The sequence below is a fragment of the Microtus ochrogaster genome, chromosome 10, assembly GCF_000317375.1.
Source record: "Microtus ochrogaster isolate Prairie Vole_2 chromosome 10, MicOch1.0, whole genome shotgun sequence".
Classification (NCBI taxonomy): Eukaryota; Metazoa; Chordata; class Mammalia; order Rodentia; family Cricetidae; genus Microtus; species Microtus ochrogaster.
In genome coordinates this window covers 66,769,487-66,788,106 of record NC_022016.1, presented here as the reverse complement: position 1 = coordinate 66,788,106, position 18,620 = coordinate 66,769,487, and the positions used below count along the sequence as shown (strand labels likewise).

The following is an 18,620-nucleotide window of genomic DNA, read 5'->3' as shown; positions in this document are numbered from 1 at the left end:
ATTACAAAGAAATAGGTAAATCATGATAAATTCATGATGTTATGTAACAAACATGAGAATAGTGAAAAATAAGTCTATATATCATAAATTCTCATAAAATATAAACAAATGTAGATTTGCATGTATATATAAACGCATGTGTATGTGAGAAATGTTTTATAATTTCCAAAATGAAAAGTATTACTAAATTTTGTTTTATTTGATGTATTTGGTTGTTTTCTGTGCATGTGTCTGTGATGCCCGCAGAGGTCAGAAGGGCGTCAGATCCCCTGGGAACTGGGGTTACAGATGATTGTGAACTGTCATGTGGCTGCTGGGAATCAGACCTTGGTTCTCTTGGAGCAGCATGTTCTAAGTGCCAAGCCATCTTTTTAACTTAGGCTCTTTTAAAGGAAATTAGTTTTGGAGATTTTCTTTAGTTATTTGTGGTCCATCATGATATTTCTCTCTTTTTTTTTCCCCCAAGAAGAATAGTATAGTTTGGCTTATAGTTTCAGTCCATCATTATCATTTCTTGAGAGGAAATTTCCTTAGCACCTGTGTTGTGTAGTTGTTGCTATACTAGAACAAAGAGAGGATATCCCCGTGGACTGTACAGAAAGTCTTTATTTATAATTCTATTACGGTGTTTGTATATTTATCTATACATTATGATATGTGCGTTGGTCAGCCAGTCTGGGCTCTAGTGTTTTCAGATGGTTGTATTTGTATGTCTGTCTGTAGGTTTTCTGAAACCATATGATCATGTTTGTGTCTGTACGTTGTCTGGAATCAGTTGAATTGTCTCTGGCTGGAGATAGAGATGTTCTGTTTGTGTGTCGTTTTCAGTGGTAAATTCTTGATCTTTGTAGACATACTAAAGAGTAGACTCAGTTGCAAGAGCTGTTTTTCAAGTCTTTGGCCATATCACAGCAGCTAATATCTCAGTTGCTAAAGCAGGTCATAACAGAACATACACTCAGGCAACTGGGGTATATCTAATAGGCCACTTCTGGAAGGAAATTTACAGATCTTGTAGCAAAAGTTGAAGAATTGGACTGTTAGTGCAGTATTGCTGACTGGAATATTTGGATTCTTATTCAGCAAGAATTATTAATTCCCTATCTTTTCTTGTCTTCTTTATTGGCTTGCTCGTTTTGTGGCTAAGTAGAGGAAGAAGTTCTATTGTCTCCTATGTAATGTTATTTAGAAGAAAAAAAGCACAAACCACATTGAAAGAAACTTACACAGACAAGTAAAACTTGATTACACTTAGGTGATGTTAATAAAATGTACTTAAAATTATTTAAATTAAAATTTTATTGAAATATGATACAATTGTAGAAGAAATTATGGAAGTTGTAAATGTGTAGTTTGATTAATTATCCTATAATGAATACACTTATGTGAACACCCAGGTCAAGAAACAAAAAAGGAATTCCAGAAAACACCCTAATAAGCTTCTTTACTACAGTGTCTGTGTAATGTAGTACCCCCATTCCATCCACTTCCCTGTTTTTCTTCAACACGGTTCCTGTTTTTGAACAGTTAAAGGGATCAGAGAGAGAGCAGAGTTGGGGAGGGAAAGAAAGGGAGAAAGAACTTTTTTCCCTTCCATATAATTCAGTAGTCAGTATTGTTCCTTGAAACAAGTTTTAAATGTATTTTATTGCTTCTTAGTATTTCATGGTATGAATATATGATAACTTGTCCATTATATTGGCTGGGGACACTTTGGTTCATTTAAATTTGTGACTTGTATTTTAATTTGATGAACATTTGCAATCTGTTAGGAGTTGAAGTGTAGTTCATATACCTAGCTGGACTCCACTGGAGAACACTGATTTCCCCTTTGCCAGCAGCTATCAGTTGCAGATAACATCTTGGTTAAGGGTGAGACTCCGTCTCCTTTTCTCCCTCTCAGTGTTGAGACTCCATCTGGCTTGAACCTGTGTAGGCCCTGTGTGTGCTGTCAGTCTCTGAGTTCACATGTGCACTAGTCCTGCTGTGTCTGGAAGACACTGTTTGACCCACATCTAGAGCTTCTACGGTCTTCCTGCCTTTTGTACTCAGCTGTCTGAGCTGTGAGGGGCAGCGTGATGAAATCAGGTCTTGATGCTTACATAAGTAGCCATCCACAAAGTGAGCCAGTTCCCCAGTCCTGTTTTAAAACAGAAGTAAATTTTAAAAAAATCATAGGAAATTGAGATATTTTAGAGAAATATAGGAATTGAAAAAAAAAATCTGTCTAGTCCCTTAAGACTGTTATTGTGAGGGGAGGCTAGAGAGGTGCCTTAGTGGTTAAGATCACGACACTCTTACAGAGGACCTGAATTCAGATCTCAGCACCTCTTTAGGTGGCACAGCATCACCTGTAACTCAATTTTCAGGGGATCTGACACCTTCTGACTCCCGTGGGCACCTGCACATGATGTCTTGATTTGCTTTGTATTGCTATGACCATGACTAAAAGCAATTTAGGAAGAGTCTAAAAAGTATTGTTGCTGATTTTAGTGGGAAAGTTTTGAGTCACTCTTGAGAATGTTAGCCATGTGCTTTTCATATATAGCTTTATTAGATTAAGATAGTTTCCTTGTATTCATAGTTTTTTTGAGTGTTTCTATAGGGAAATGGTTCTGAATTATTTTTTAATCCATTTTTTTTGCACAGAGATAATTATTCCCCTTTCCTCTGACATCCTATTAATGTGTTCTGTATTATATTAATTTTTAATATATTGAAGCATCCTTGCATTTGTGACTAAGTACATTTATTTTTAAAACTTTAGCTAAACTTTTCTATGTTTGCTTCTGACAGCTAGAAAAAGTCCTACAGCAAGGAGACATTGGAGAGTGTGCAGAGCCATATATGATTTTCAAAGAAGCTGATGCCACCAAGGTACCATGTTAGGCCCTGATTTTCCCATGCCACTCCTATTGTAATTTGGGAAAAATAGAAACATGTACGGTTCTTTAAAAAATTTTACTGTTAATTTATTTCTTTCCCTTTTTCCTTTCATGCTGATCCTTGTTTTCTTTGTCATTTAGCATGTGTCAAGTCCTGTGCTAGTCTTAAAAGTCTCTTCTACCTACATCTACTTCTTTAAAAGTTGTTTTTGGCAGGAGAGGCAGAAAGATAACTTAGTGTGAGTAATGGCATTTGTTGTGCAAGCCTGGTGACCTTAACTTGACTCCAAAATGTTCTCTTCTGCACTTGAAGACATACACAGTGAAACACTCCTCCCATGACTTGCCCCCCCAATAGTATTAGTAGTAATTGTAATTTAAGTAGAGCTTAATAAATATTCTCTTGATGAGAAATAAGCTAATTAACTTCTAACTCATTTAAAAGTTCTGTTATTTACAAAATAATGATGTTGATAAAATCAATGTTCCTAACATTGAAATTACTGTGATTTTGTCATCTTGAGAGAAAAGAAAGATGGGCAAGGGTCATGCACATATATGTTCGTAAGTAGGAGGTGAGGAAAAGAGCGTAGTTGTGGTATCATTAGCAGCTGCCAGTAATAAAATATCCAGGCTATGACTTGTTAAGTTGTTTTGCTGTGAAGGAGGGAAGTAGCTGAGCTAATTTCTAACAGTCCATAAATTATAACAATACGAGGATGGGAGCAGGGACACAAATAGGGCACTGATAAACAGGTCCAGACCAACAATAAAAGAAAGAAAGGAAAAACACTGCTGCTGCAGGACCAAACTCTGGAGTGTGATTGTGGACCAGCCACACACCCACATGTTGTAAGTCATCCTGAAGCTGGCTCAGAGTTCAGGACTCTCAAACCTGTCACTTCCTTCATTTAGAGTGAGCTGTGTGCTGCTGAGTGTTCTGCCGTGGGACTCAGCTGGTGTCCTGGTTTGCTTTCTATTCCCGGGATAAACACCATGTCTAAAAACAACTTTCGATTTGTACATCCTCGGCCATATCTGCATACAATCATAGTCCATCTGTTTTAGGATTACTGTTGCTATTGGGCTTACATTTTCACATATGTAGTCCATTGCTGAAGGTAGTCAGGACAGGAACTCAAACAGGGCGGGAACATGGAGGCTTGCTCAGCCTGCATGCATTCTTATAGAACCCAGGTCTACCAGCACAAGGATAGTACCAAGTACAGTGGGCTGGACCCTCCTCCATTGATCACTAATTAAGAAAATGCCTTACAGCTAGTTCTTATGGAGGCATTTTAATTGAGGTTTAATTGAGGTTCCTCGTCTCTGATGACTTATTATTATCTGATGACTTGTTATTATTATTGCAAGTTGACATAAAACTGGCCAGTGCTCAATCACTGAGTGAAATCAGGGCAGGGACCTAAAGCCAGAAGACCATAAGAAATACTGATTACTGGCTTGTTCCAGGTTCATGTTTCTGTCTTCCTGATACCTCCTGGGACTACCACTGAGGCGGCACTGCCTGCAGTGGACTGGGTCTCCCACATCAGTCATTAATTAAGAAAACATCCCACAGACTTGACTACAAGCTAATCTGATGGAGGCAGTTTTCTGAATTGAGGTACCCTCTTTCCAGCTGAGCCTGGTTTGTGTCAAGTTGGCAAAACCCTAAATAGTATAGCTAGGGGGATATAGAAAACTACCAAAATAGTACCGATATCTATTGCTGTGTCTAGTGTACATCCAAAACAGTTCTTGCTTAAAGAACCTGAATATCACGTATAGCTCATTTGATAGAGGTCTTTGCCAGCATGCACAAAGCCATAGGTTCACTCCCCAGCACCTCATGAAACTGATGTAGCTTATGCCTGTAGTCTTGGGGTGGAAGTGGTAGGATGGAGGTCTAAGGCCGTCCTTCAATATGTAGCAAGTTTGAGGGCAGTCTGGGATGCATGAACTCCTGATAAAAAAGAAAAGAAGGAAGAGAAAGTCGCCTAAATACCAAGCGTGCTTCTGTCTATCAGTCAGTGTAAATATGTACAGAAAAAATAGACTAAGGCACTGGTGTACTTGTGAGTTTATGTAGCAGAACCGATTTAATGTGTTAAATGATACCCAGGGAAACGCCAGAACAACTTAACATGAATATCTTTGTATGAGCAGTTGTTTTTTTTTAAAGATAGTTTTGAGAAGGCCTCAGTTTCTGAGAAATTTTTAAGGAACACTCAGGTTTTATCTGGAGCTCATAAAGACAAACCTCTTCTAGATCTCTTTAATTCCTAGCTGTTCTGGCATTAAATCTTGTGTTAAAAAGACAGACTATGGTGTCTCTTCCTTTCCTCAAAGATCACTTAGAGTACATCCGTGTACTTGGCCCTCTCACCTTTCTTTTCTGTCAAGGTGATGTAATCATAAACAGATTTCAGTGCTCTGTTCCATGCATACATTCGTAGAATGATTTGAGGAGTGGTGTTCAGGTTGTACCTTGTATTTTAACTGATGAAAGTTGCTATTTTCTCCTCTTCACATTGAGGATAGAACCTGGGTTGTTGCACATGACGGGCAAGCAAGCACTCCACCTCTGAGCCTCATGCTCAGCCTTTCTTTACTGTCTTTGCTGAGTACTGAGCACTTAACCTGCCCTCAGTACTGTCTGAAATAGCCCTTAGGTGCTTACCTTCAAGTGTGATCACGGATAAAGTTATGTTTTACAGAATAAGGAAAAATTGGAGAAGCTGAAAAGTCAAGCTGACCAGTTTTGCCAGAGACTTGGGAAATACCGCATGCCTTTTGCTTGGACGGCGATTCATTTAATGAATATTGTTAGCAGTGCTGGCAGTTTAGAAAGGGACTCCACAGAAGTAGAAATCAGTACTGGAGGTAAGATTGCTTTGTATCTGTTATTTCTAAAGCAGTAATCTCTCCGCCTTCTATAGGCTCACTTTATTGTAGCCTGGGCAGTGTCCTGCGACTTGTTAGAAGATTTCCTTAGCTGGGCTGGAGCTACATGCCTATAATCCCATTGCTTGGCCGAGTCAGCAGCAGTTTCAGATCCAGGTCAGCCAAGGCTTCATTTATGAGGCTCTGCCACCCCTCACCCTAAATCAAAAAGAAGGGGCAAATAAATTTAAATATTGTATATTTATTGAAATACAATTTACATGTTATAAAGTCATCCACTTAAAGTATATGCTGCGGTGCTTTATTTTGCTGTGGTCATGGGGCTCTAAAGGCACCACCAAAGTCAGTGTTTAGAACATGTTTACACCTATTAGTAATTACTCCTCATTATCCTCAAGTTCCCAAGCCCATTCTTAAACAGTCGCTAGTATACTTTCTGTCTTTATGGGTTTGTCTATTTTAGGCATATAATGTAACTAGAATTAAATAGTGTATGGTGTTGGTGGCAAGCTTGTTTCATATAATATAATGTTTTCACAGGTATTACCCGTGTGTAGCATGTTTTAGTATTTGATTTCCTTTTGTTGTCATGACACTCAATTGTATTTATACACTGCATTTTATTTAATCTGTTCATTATTGATAATAATTGAATTTATGAAAATATTGCATTATTATATAATCATTTCTATTTGTAAAATCTAGTGATGTCACTTGATTCGTTAATATAATAATTTTAGTGCTTTGTGTTTTTTCCTACAGTTTAGCTAAAGGTTTGTCAGATTTAATAGTCTGTTGACTTTTTCCCTCTAGTTTCTGTTTTACGTATTTCCATTCTACCACTGTCCTTTTGTAATTCTCGGGTGTTTTTGGGTTTAGTTTCTCTTTCTGAAAAAAAATAGTTTCTCTTTCATTGCATAGTGATCTTCATGACTTGGCTTCTCCATTGTTGTCATGGAGACATGGAGAATCACTCCCAGCTTCTTTAGACACATAGTTCCTTAAAGTGTGAGATAAAATTACGGTTTCAAGAGTTTGTTTTCTTTATTTTAAATTTGAGTCTTGCTATTATCACAGACCGGCCTTGAATTTATGGTTCTCTTTCGTTAGTCTTCTGAGCGCTGGGATTATCAACTGTGCCATGTCAGGATGAGGTATTTCTTTTGATTAGAAGCATTTCTGGCGATCACGTCCCCCAGAGCCTGTAGCAGTATCTGGCCATCATCACCTGCCCTGGAGCCCTGCTGTAGCAGTATCTCACATGTTTTGGTGTACTGTGTCTCCATACTTCTTACTTTCTGATTTCCTTTGGGAACAACTCTTTCCTAGAGTTTCTATTTCTTTTTTAGAAATAGTGTTTTTTTCACTTATGCATATTTGTGAATTCCCTAATTATTCTTTTATTGTTAATTTATAGTTTATCCAAGTTTTAGTAAATACTTTATTTTCATCTTTTTGGTCTCTTCATATCTTGTCTTACGTCCTGGAGAATGTCTTATAACTTGTTGATAATAGTGTTATTCTGCTTTTGCTTAGTAGAGTATGGTATAACCAACTGTCTTTAGACTACAGTGCTTGCATAGTTCTAAAATTCTTCTTTCCTTGTTAATCTTTAATATCGTTGTCCTTTTAGTTCACAAAAGTGGGGTTATGTTGTATGTGTGGGTTTGTATTCCAGCAGCTTGGAGGGGAACATTATCATGCCAAGTCTTTGAACTTGTACCTTGTCTTTTGAATTAGTTTCAGCTCAAATGCTAAGGCTGAGAGACAGTTATAGTTCACTTAGGTGGGTCCTTCATAGTGGTGCATAGTTCTCTTGTGCTGACTCGCTACATCGCTGGGCATACAGTTAGATCATCATATGCTAGAGACTCCGTTATTGACCACTGTAGAAGTGAGGCCGAAGATTCAGATGGAACGCTTTCTTACTCCTTACCCCAGTAGTGAATCCTTCTAGAGTAACCTGTCAGCTGAGTAAAGTACAGCTTTGAACACGAATGGATTCTTTCTCATGTTCACTTTATATAAAACTGACAGTCTTCTTTCCTCTTCGGCAGAACGCAAAGGTTCTTGGTCAGAGAGGAGGAACTCTAGTCTTGTTGGTAGGCGGTCTCTGGAAAGGACAACCAGCGGCGACGATGCTTGCAACCTGACCAGCTTTCGTCCTGCCACCCTCACTGTGGCAAATTTTTTTAAGCAGGTAATGCTCTGTTATGTAGGGACTTTGGGGAGGTGTTAGTAAGGCTATCACTTGCTTTTAGGAGAGCAACTGTTTTTCCATGTATGTCCATGCCATAATGTCAAGAACTTCTAGCAACTTCTAAATAAAAATGAATATAAGAGTAAAAACTAGTAAGAATATGAAATAATTGACATTGTATTTGTTTTATCATTAACTTTACTTAAATGTTTACATTGACATTTTCAATGCATTAAAATTTGTCTTTCATACCTATATCTTATTCAGTTGTTATAATGAACTTATCTATTTTAATTGTTATTATCTTTAATTCTGTGTATGCACGTGTATCTGTGTGTGGGCATGTAGGCAGTTCCTTGCAGAGACCAGTGACATCAGATTGTCCTGGAGCCACAGTTACAGGTGGTTAAAGCCCATATTATTATGGGTGTTAGGAACTGAGCTCGGATCCTCTGCAGTATAGCATGTGGTCTTCCCCGCTGAGCCATCTAGCCCCCAGTGGCCTTTTCTTAAATACTGACGGCTTGTGAATTGTCAGAGTGATGTGTGCTTCCCCACCCACCATATGCTGAACTTCGCTAGCTCACCCGTGGTTCATGGAGCAGAACTTCCCGACTCCACCTCTGTGCTGAAACTGAGTGTGGGAGGTAATGTTGAGTAGCCAAGACACTTTTTTCATCAAACATTTTATTCTTGAAGATATTTTCTGTCAACTTCTAATCTAATCAATGTTTTCCACATGTCATTTTATGAAAATCAGTTTAGTAGGTAACACACAGCTTTAAAAAAAAAGTAGAGTTTTGAAAATCTAAAAAATAAGTGCATTTCATATATTAAGTTTAAATATTGCTTCCCAGATCCCTCCTTTTCCCTCTTTTTTTAATGTGGATACATTTCTACATGTATGTATACACTGGGTTTTGATGTCAAATGGGTTTTATATTGTGAATGAAGATTTAAAAAATTAAAAATGTGTTTTATGTGGCCAGATGACCCAAAAGTATGGAAGAATGAGAAAACTTTTTATTGGTGTGACAGATTAGTGGGGTGTACCAACCATGAATTTGGGAGCAGATAAGAAAATGCTCCTTCAGCCGGGCGGTGGTGGCTCACGCCTTTAATTTGGGAGGCAGAGGCAGGCGGATCTCTGTGAGTTCGAGACCAGCCTGGTCTACAAGAGCTAGTTCCAGGACAGGCTCCAAAGCCACAGAGAAACCCTGTCTCGAAAAACAAACAAACAAACAAACAAAGAAAATGCTCCTTCTGAGGGATGGAGCAAACTCTGGCCCGCTAGTGTATTGTACTTGAGAGGACAAGAGCAGAACGCACGTGCTTTGAGTTGGAGAAGTCTCCTTGACGCCATGGTCCGTCAGCAGCTCCGAGCATGGATGGAGGGCTTCAAATTAAAGTATTATTTAACATATATAAAACAAAATGAGTTATCTGTATTGATGGTAATATGTCATGTTTTATTACATGTGTACATTATGTAATCTTTATGTATGTTAAACATTTCCAACTTCGCAAATTTTGGTTACAGCTTTACTGTGAAAACTACATGTTCTCACAATATTTTGAAATTAGAGTTCATCATTTCAGTCTGTAATCATTCTGTTGTATAGTCACACTCTAGTTGGCTCTGTTTTTAGTACTAGAAGTCGGGTACCACACACATGTGTATAAAAAGTTAAAAATAAATGATTGCTCGAAACACAGGGCAGAGCAAAGCTTTCCAGTTGACATTCTTCATTGAAAATATTTAGCTATAAATATGTATTATTTTTGTAGGTATTTTAAATAGCTAGACCATTATACATCACAAAAATGCAAATTAAGTAAAAAGCAGAGACTGTGGTTTTATTTAGCAAAGTAGAATTCAGTCAATAAATTTCCCTTAAATGAGATTCAGCTCCACTTCCCCATTTTATGAGAAATTACTCCCTGTAGTTGTAGTGGTATAGTTAATCATGTAATGTTTCAAGTGTCCACAATTATTAGAAATACACAGAGGTTTTAAAAAAAAAGTAAATCCATACAGCGATTGTAAAGACATTTGTTTTATACATTAATACACTTGTGTTTTTGTGTCAGGGGCACACAGTACTAAACAAACAGTGACGGGAAGAGTTTCAGCTTGGCCATTCTCATGAGCTTAACTTCTTCCCTCATGTGGAGGTTGGCTGGGTCAGCTGACCTAGATTGGTTTTTCCATCCTCTACCAAAGGAAGAAATTCAAGAGCGGACCAGCCGGCTTGTATGAATGCTCTAAAAGTCTCAGTTTAGGTATTTGCTCAATGACAAGATGGACGTACATAGAGCCACGCATAGGGAATGAAATTGTGTCCCACCCAGTAAAAGACACAGAAATGGATGGTAATCATCACTAAAGAAAGAAGGCTAGCTGGGTGGTAATGGCTTATGCTTTCAATCCCAGCACTCAGGAGGCAGAGGCAGGTGGATCTCTGAGTTTGAGGGCAGCCTGGTCTACAGAGCGAGTTTCAGGACAGCCAGGGCTGTACAAAGAATCTCTTCCTGTCTCAAAAAAAAAAAAACCCAAACAAAAGAGTAGATGTTAGTAATAAAACTTAATGCATTAAGAAAATAAAAAGTCGAGATAACCTTCAGTGTATTAATGGATAAAGAATGAAGATCCATATTCTGTGCTCAATAAAGAGAATATATTGCTTTATATACTCTTTTAGCAGCTAATGAAAATTTTAAATTAATTAATCATATAAAGCCTCTACCTTTTATTTATTTTTATTTTTTGGTTTTTCTAGATAGGGTTCTCTGTATAGCCTTGGTTGTTCTGGAACTCTCTGTAGACCAGACTGATCTTGAACTCAGAGAGATCTGCCTGCCTCTAATTCCCAAGTTCTGGGACCAAAGGTGTATGCCCCTTCTCAGCTTGATTTTTATTTTATCAAGCTACATTTTCTACCTTTAACTCAATAAAAGAACAATTATTATTGTTATTATTTATTTTTGTGAAAATGTAGCATGTTTGAAGATTCTGGATTTGAGAATTTTTGGAATACAAAGTTAAAAAATATATGATCTAAATCGTAATTTGTAATTGTCCCATGTTTTTGTATTTGTCTTCTCTTGGTTCTGTTTTATGTCTACATTCTTATTTTTCTTTTTATACCTACTTTTAATTTGCATCGATTGTCTGTATACTAGATGTTGTATAATACTTTATGGGCTAAGTAATAGATCATCACTGTGTATGTAAATTAAAATGATTTGTAGCATTATAAATCTCAGGTTTGAAAACACGAGACAGGTTAGGAAGCTATTTCTCCTAATAAATACATCAATCTTTTTCTCTGGCAGCATATATGCATAAGTTGGTGCTTATTTGCAAACACTAAAAATTTATTTCTTATTTCCTGCTTTTGTTTTATTAAATTCTTTTTCTCAATATCATTGAAATTAGGAAGGAGACCGCTTAAGTGATGAAGATCTGTACAAGTTCCTCGCTGATATGAGAAGGCCATCTTCTGTCTTACGGAGGCTGAGACCGATTACAGGTATTTCCAGGTTTTGAGTGATACGGTAATTATCACTGATAATTATTTGCCCCTTTTCCCGTTTATTTGGCCCATACATCTTTCTGTGCTCAATACATGTCAGTGTTTTCTGTCTCACTACCATGTGGGCTAACAATTTGGATTCTGAATTCAGAACCATTATTAAATGAGCTCTAAACTGAGAATGATGAATTATAATTGTGGCTGAACGTGCATATGGACAGCAAGTATACAGAAGCGGGTCACTGCTACTGTTAGAGCCGACAGTCCAGAGTAGAACTGACCAGGAGTCTGCTAAACCAGATGGTAACATCCGTGCAAAGAACCTGTCAAGCTGAAAATCAAGTCACTTCCTCTGAAAGTTTAGCCAGTCCTGTACTAACTAGTAGTCTTGCTTTTGTTTTGGTTTTTGAGTACCCAGGGTTCTCTGTGGAGCCCTGGCTGTCCTGCCTCTGCCTGTTGAGTGTTGGGATCAAAGGTGTGCGTCTACACACCCTACTTGCTCTCTTGTTCTTTAATTCTTTACTTCCCATTCTTTCAGTTAGCATTTACTATTTTACATGCACCTATGCATGGATGTCATTTTTAACAAATTGAATCTTGATAAAATGGAATGATTTCAATATCTAAGTGCTTGATTATTGATTTCTATACTATTCATCACAGATTTTTATAAAATAATGCCAAAATCCTACTAAGAACAATCTGTGTTAGTAAAAGTTCTGTTGCTGTGGCAGATTGCTTTGAATGAAGATAAATTACCTAACATTAATCAACTTCAAAGGAGGAATGTTTCCCTTTGACCCGCTTTTCAGAACTTCCAGTCGATAGGCGAGCGGCTTTGCTTTGGGACCAGTCCTGAAGTGTAACACTTCGGTCCAGCAAAGCTGCTTAGTGTATGGTTCGCGGAAGTAGACAGAAGGACCAGGGGATGCTTCTCAGGGGCACACTTCCGATGGTTGAACTTCCTCCCACTAGACCCTACCCCTTAACATCTCTGTCATGCCCTAGTTAGTGCTGTGCCCTAGTGAAAAGTCTCTGGGAGGCACTGAGACCCAAGGGTAGCCATCACAGAGCACTTATGTTCACAGTGACTTTATAATGTATTTCTCACAGCTCAGCTGAAGATAGACATTTCTCCTGCACCTGAAAATCCCCATTATTGCCTAACCCCAGAGCTGCTTCAGGTGAAGCTTTACCCTGACAGCCGAGTCAGGCCCACCAGAGAAATTCTGGAATTTCCTGCCAGGGATGTCTATGTTCCAAACACTACTTACAGGTAAGATATACAATCTTGGTGAATTCTGAGATAAAATACTGTATATTCTAATATTAAAATAGAACCAGGATGAAACTCTTAATCTTATGTATTTATTTATTACTTTTTCTGTCTCTTATGCCTTCCACTCTTAAAGCACAATTTTATTAATAATTGTCATGTATGTAATAAGCTGTGCCTGTGTGCCAGGTATAATGTTAATGACCTTACAAACTATAGCCCTCATGTTCTAGGTAATTAAGCTGAAGGATGGAGAAATTTAAAATATTGCTGAGCATCGCATTTTAGTGTGGTGGTGGCCAGCATTTGATTATGTGGCTGTTTGGTTAAAGAGTTTGAACTGCAAATTTATGTTTCCTCAAATGTTAGGTATTAGTAGAATTTTGGGTTACACACGAATGTAATGCATATGCTTCTGGCATCAGGCTGTAGGTAATCAGCACTTGTGGAGTGTATGTTGTGTAGATAGCAACAGGCTGTTATATGTACGGCTTCTCAGACTGAACACTGTGCAGCTGCTGTCTAGGCCTTTGCACACACTGCCTGAGAATGATGTTCCTTTGTTGTTATTAATAATTAATTGTGGAGATCAAGACTTGACATGTCTGTTGGGAAGTCTAGCAGGTAGCTCAGAGACAATCTAAAACAGAATTTAAGTTTCAGTTTGGACTCATATGCCATCCCAATAGTGCTACTATCATTTCCCAAGCTCCTCAGGCCCAAATTTTTGGAATCATTAGTGCTTTACTTCTTTCCTTACCTACATTTCATTTGGTCAACAAGTTACATAGATTCTACTTTTAAAATGTACCTCCAATCCAATGCTTTTTACCATTGTATCTTTTTAAAACTCTAGTGTAAGTTACCATATAGAGCATTACTGTCAGGTAGAAATATCGTTAAACAAAACTTGTAATTTACAATTTTATAGTTGCTATATGTTTATAATCAGGTGAAAGCAATAATTTTAATTGTTTTAAAAAACAATATAAATACCATATAATGCAAAATAATATTTTATTCTTTTCTCTATTTTCAGCATCTCATGTGTATTTTAGGTACACTTAAAAGTTTTTTTCTTTTTTTTTTGGATTTTTTTCGAGGCAGGGTTTCTCTGTAGCTTTTGGTTTTTGGTTCCTGTCCTGGAACTAGCTCTTTTTTTTTTTTTAAATTTATTTATTTTTCAAGGATTTCTGCCTCCTCCCTGCCACCGCCTCCCATTTCCCTCCCCCTCCCCCATCAAGTCCCTCTCCCTTATCAGCTGGGAGAGCAATCAGGGTTCCCTGACCTGTGGGAAGTCCAAGGACCGCCCACCTCCATCCAGGTTTAGTAAGTTGAGCATCCAAACTGCCTAGGCTTGGAACTAGCTCTTGTAGATCAGGCTGGCCTTGAACTCACAGAGATCCGCCTGCCTCTGCCTCCCAAGTGCTGGGATTAAAGGCACGCACCACCAACGCCCGGCTTCTACACTTAAAATTCTTACAAGCCACATGTGATTAGAGACCTCTGTGTTGTATGGCTGCTAATCTCAGATTTTGCTGTACCTTCCTAGGTGATTTTATTTCCATTTTTATCTCTGTCAGTTCTTGACATTGTACCTAACAAGATTTTTACACGTTATAATTTTTGGCTTCTATTCGAAGCAGAAAATGTATTTATTCTTTACAGTAGTGTATTAGACTGTATACTCTGTTATTGTCTTTATCTTACACTTTGGTGTCCTTTGTTTTCTCACTGCATTTCATCTCAGTGACCTTCTGTTTGTCCGTGAACAAAGTTTTGCCTAGCAATTCACCATCAGAATCTCTTTGCCTTTCTTGCTTTTTCTCCTGTCTTTACACACTTAAACACTTCTTCCTAAGGTTCTCAACCTTCTTACTGCTAACTGGTCCACTTCCTCACTCTCCTATACCATTCATTATCTGGAAGTTATAATTATGTTGCTATTTTCATTTGAATATAATTGCTGTAGAAGGCACTGACTTACATTTTACAGATTACTTTTCAGCATCCATAATATCCTAGAACATGGAAAGCACATAAATAAATATTTATTCAATGAGTTAAAAATACAAAGCTATAGAGAAATGGGAAAATGGGGTTTTCAGTCATGGATATGGCTATGAGTTCTGGGGCCACTTTTGGGGTGATTTAGGGAAAGTTACATATTGGCTATTCAGGTTTTTTTTTTTTGGAGACAAAGTTTCTCTAATAGTCCTGGCTGTCCTGGAACTCTCTCAGTAGACCAGGATGGCCTCAAACTCACAGTGATCTGCCTGCCTCTGCCTCCTGAGTACTAGGATTAAAGGTGTAGTCTATGACAACCTGGCATACTCAGTTTTTATATTAATAAAAAATGAGGAAACAAACATTCAAATATGTCCACAAGTACTTATGAATAGCATTTAAAGGAAGAAAGTAATACAATTTATTCTACAAGTTATGTGTGAGAGTGCTTTATAGGACAGGAGTATGGAGCATAACCAACATACAGCATATAGCATAACCAACGCTGTATATTGCTCAATTCAGAGACCTTCACCTCTGCTGCCCGCCCAGGAGAGCAGGTTCTGTAAGAAGACCTACAATTTGTGTTTCTCCCTCTTACCTTTGCTTGAAGTAGCTCAGAGTCAGAGAAAATAGAAATTAGGAACTTTGAGTTGTCTTTCCTTCATGTTTCTGCTTATCATTGTTATTTAATTACATTGTAATATTTTCTGAAAAAAATTATATGAGTATGCTTTGAGATCACAGAGTAGAATAAGGCTTAAAACTGAAAACAGACGTAAGTTCTGCTGCCAGCCCACCCCTGTCTTGATGCCACAGTTCATCGTCAAGTAAAGGGCTCTCTCTTCTGCTTTTGTGTCGGTGTTAGTTGTGTGTATTAGGTAACTCTCCACACCTGAGCAGTGTAGACAACTGAATTTTATTCCTGTTCTGCAGCTCGTTCTTTCTCCTAGAAGAGCTACGTCATTTTGTCCCCACCCTTCTGTCTTTCATCATTGAAACTTGATTACATGTCTGAGAGTGCAGCGAAGAATGTCCTCTTCTGTCTTGACGCTGTTGAACAGTGGATGCTTTCTAAGGTCGCCAGGCTGACTATATGGAGTTTCTGTCTAGAAGCCAGTTTCCAATTATCCATTTCCACCATTATTCTAGACATTATTTACTATTATTCATTAACTATTTTTTATCCTAGAGATTTTTTTTAAAGGAGGTACCTTAAGAAATGTACCTGATAATGTTTTTATTTCGTTGGTTTATTTTTGAGATGAGGTCTTGCCAGGCTGTGCAGGATGGCCTCTCATAGCCCCTGGCTCAGGTGCTCTCCCTCCCCAGCCATTCCTCTCAGTGACTACAAGCACACACGTTTCCTCACTTCGGGTTCATTTGTTTTGAATCTTCCCAGATTGACAGTTTTGTTAGGTACAGAATTCTAAGTTGTACATTTTTTTAACAGCAGCTAGACAATGTCGCTACTCTCTTGCCTGTGGGTGTCGTTTTTGAGAAGTCTGATGCTATGTTTGCAAACTTGTTGTATCTTGTGGATACTCAAAGCAGTGCTTCTCAACCTGTGGGTCATGACCCCCACAGGAGTCACACATATATCCTGAGTATCAGATTCTGATTCATAACAGTAGCAGAATTACAGTTATGAAGTAGCAATGAAATAATTTTATGGTTGGGGTCACCATGACATGAGGACCTGTATAAAGGGTTACAGCATCAGGGAGGTTGAGAAGCACTACTCTAAAGGAGTTCTCCAATTATTCTTTTTATTTCTTATGTTTTAAGGTTTCCTGTAGATACTACCTAGTGGTAGATGATAACGATTTAGTACCTTTTATTCTAATTATTTTCATTTAAATTAGTTTATTCAGTTTTATAGACATCTTTTAAATTTTATAACTTTAGAGATGTTATTTTTGTATATAAGAAAAACATTAAGCTGAGACTAAGAGGCTTATTTGGTCTAAAATCTAAGTATTGCTTCCTTTTCTATAATCTTCATACTAAAGGATGAAAGATATGCAACATATATAATTGCATGTGTCATGAATAAAATAAAATATTCCCATTTTTGGATTATTGATTGATACATTATTAAAGCATCCCAGAATAATTTTATCTTACACTTTGCCTCAAAATCTGAATCATCATTTTCTAGAATTTTTAATGTCTTACTGTGGGCATGGAATCTTGGATATAAATGACATCTAGAGAATATTATCTATATTAATTAGTAGAAGCTAGGAGCACTTGAGAAAACCTTGTTATAGAAGTTAAATGGGGTTGAGTGCAGGGCTTACCAAGCGAAGAAAACCTTGCTGAATGAGACTTTTAAGTGCGTGTCTGATTTAATGTTCATACCCTCATGAAGGGACAGCAAGTAAATACATCAGGGAACGAAGTGCATTTTACACATTATAAAGGATATGATTTTGCTTTTGAATTTGTGCAAATTATGTAAATAAATATGTAATAGTAAGTGCTTGAGGTAAATTGTTTATTTGGATTTGATTTTCATTTTTATGATTGAACTTTTTATTATTTAAATGGTTAGTATTAGTAAGTTCATCCAGAAACTATAGATGGGCTTCTATGTTAGCATTATTTAAAACTGCGATCAGTTGACCTTCTTTCTCTCAATATGGGAAAATGGAATCCCATGTGCCCTAGAAATTCATACATTGCACAGTCTTAGAGAGGGTGATTTGAAATGCACAAAGACACTGGACTTTGCAGGTATAAATAGGTAAAAAGAGGAGGGATGGGCTGGTGAGATAGCTCTTTGGGTAAAATACTTGCTATGTTAGCTTGATGACTGAAGTTTGATCCCCTAAGAACCATTGTGGAAGGAAGGAGCCAACTTTCCATAGCTGTTTTCTGATTTCTACGTATGGGCCATGCATATGTCTCCCCTCCCCCATAATAAATAAAATGCAGAATGTAAAGGGAGGCTATGAAAGTTAGCATTGGCCAGTTTTGTGCTTTTTCTCGGACCTCCAGTGTTCACGGGACTGATAACCACACGTGTAATTTTTGAGATAGGTTGTTGCTTTGTCGCCCAGAATTCAGGGCTCTTCCATCTCTGCCTCCCAGGTCTGAGGTTGCAAGTGTAAATTGTCGCATTGGATGACAGGCTTTTCCCTGTGTAGCTGGTGAGCTAGTTTTCAGTATCATTAACCGAGAAGAGGCCCAGTCTTTGAAATCCTTTACAGTGGTAAATGATAGGTGCAATTAAGAATTGGAAGACATAGAACTAATAAACCACATAAGTGAAGCCTATCAACTGATTGCTTATGCTATCATATTATCACATAAAAGGCCCTGTGTAGTTGTTACGTTTGGATTAGCAGCAATGAGCCCTTTCTTACTGGGATTTTATTAAATGTTTGGAATTGCTTAGAAGTTAGTAGCTCCCTTGTAGTGTTACTTGTGTTCCAAATCATTTCTTGATGACTATTGTAGCCTTTGACTTGTACTAGATCAAGGTACATCTAATTGAGCAAATCCTTCTGTTTTATTGACATCTAGTTTTTTGAGACATGTCCACAAAGCACATGATATTCTTGGCAGACTGTGAGAGTTGCCCTCTTTCCCAACAATAGCCTTAGTTGTGTTTGCTGTTGAACTTTTGTATCTTTGTTTTTCTATCTAGTTCATATTTTTTTAAAGTGTGGCTAGCAAATGTGCTATAACTAATATAAGAGAGATTTGGTAATTATTAGTGTGAAGATCAAAATAAAAGCATGCAGTTTGTATGATACTGCCCTTCACAGTTGGCTGTATGGACCCCCTCCTCTGCATAAACA

General features: G+C 37.7%; 1 protein-coding gene across 14 annotated transcripts in view; it reads left to right on the top strand.

Annotated features, from left to right (window-relative positions):
- Positions 1 to 18,620, top strand: part of Dock7 (dedicator of cytokinesis 7) — a 185,261-nt gene that overhangs the window by 47,038 nt on the left and 119,603 nt on the right. For all 14 annotated transcript variants that reach the window (XR_003377407.1, XM_026782265.1, XM_005353450.3 and 11 more), the window contains exons 10-14: positions 2,797 to 2,877; positions 5,606 to 5,771; positions 7,850 to 7,992; positions 11,432 to 11,525; positions 12,642 to 12,804. Coding sequence is in view for 13 of the 14 variants with exons in the window: in XM_026782265.1 (XP_026638066.1) it covers positions 2,797 to 2,877; positions 5,606 to 5,771; positions 7,850 to 7,992; positions 11,432 to 11,525; positions 12,642 to 12,804 (647 nt within the window). In the remaining variant the exon portion in view is untranslated. The remainder of the gene's footprint in view (positions 1 to 2,796; positions 2,878 to 5,605; positions 5,772 to 7,849; positions 7,993 to 11,431; positions 11,526 to 12,641; positions 12,805 to 18,620) is intronic.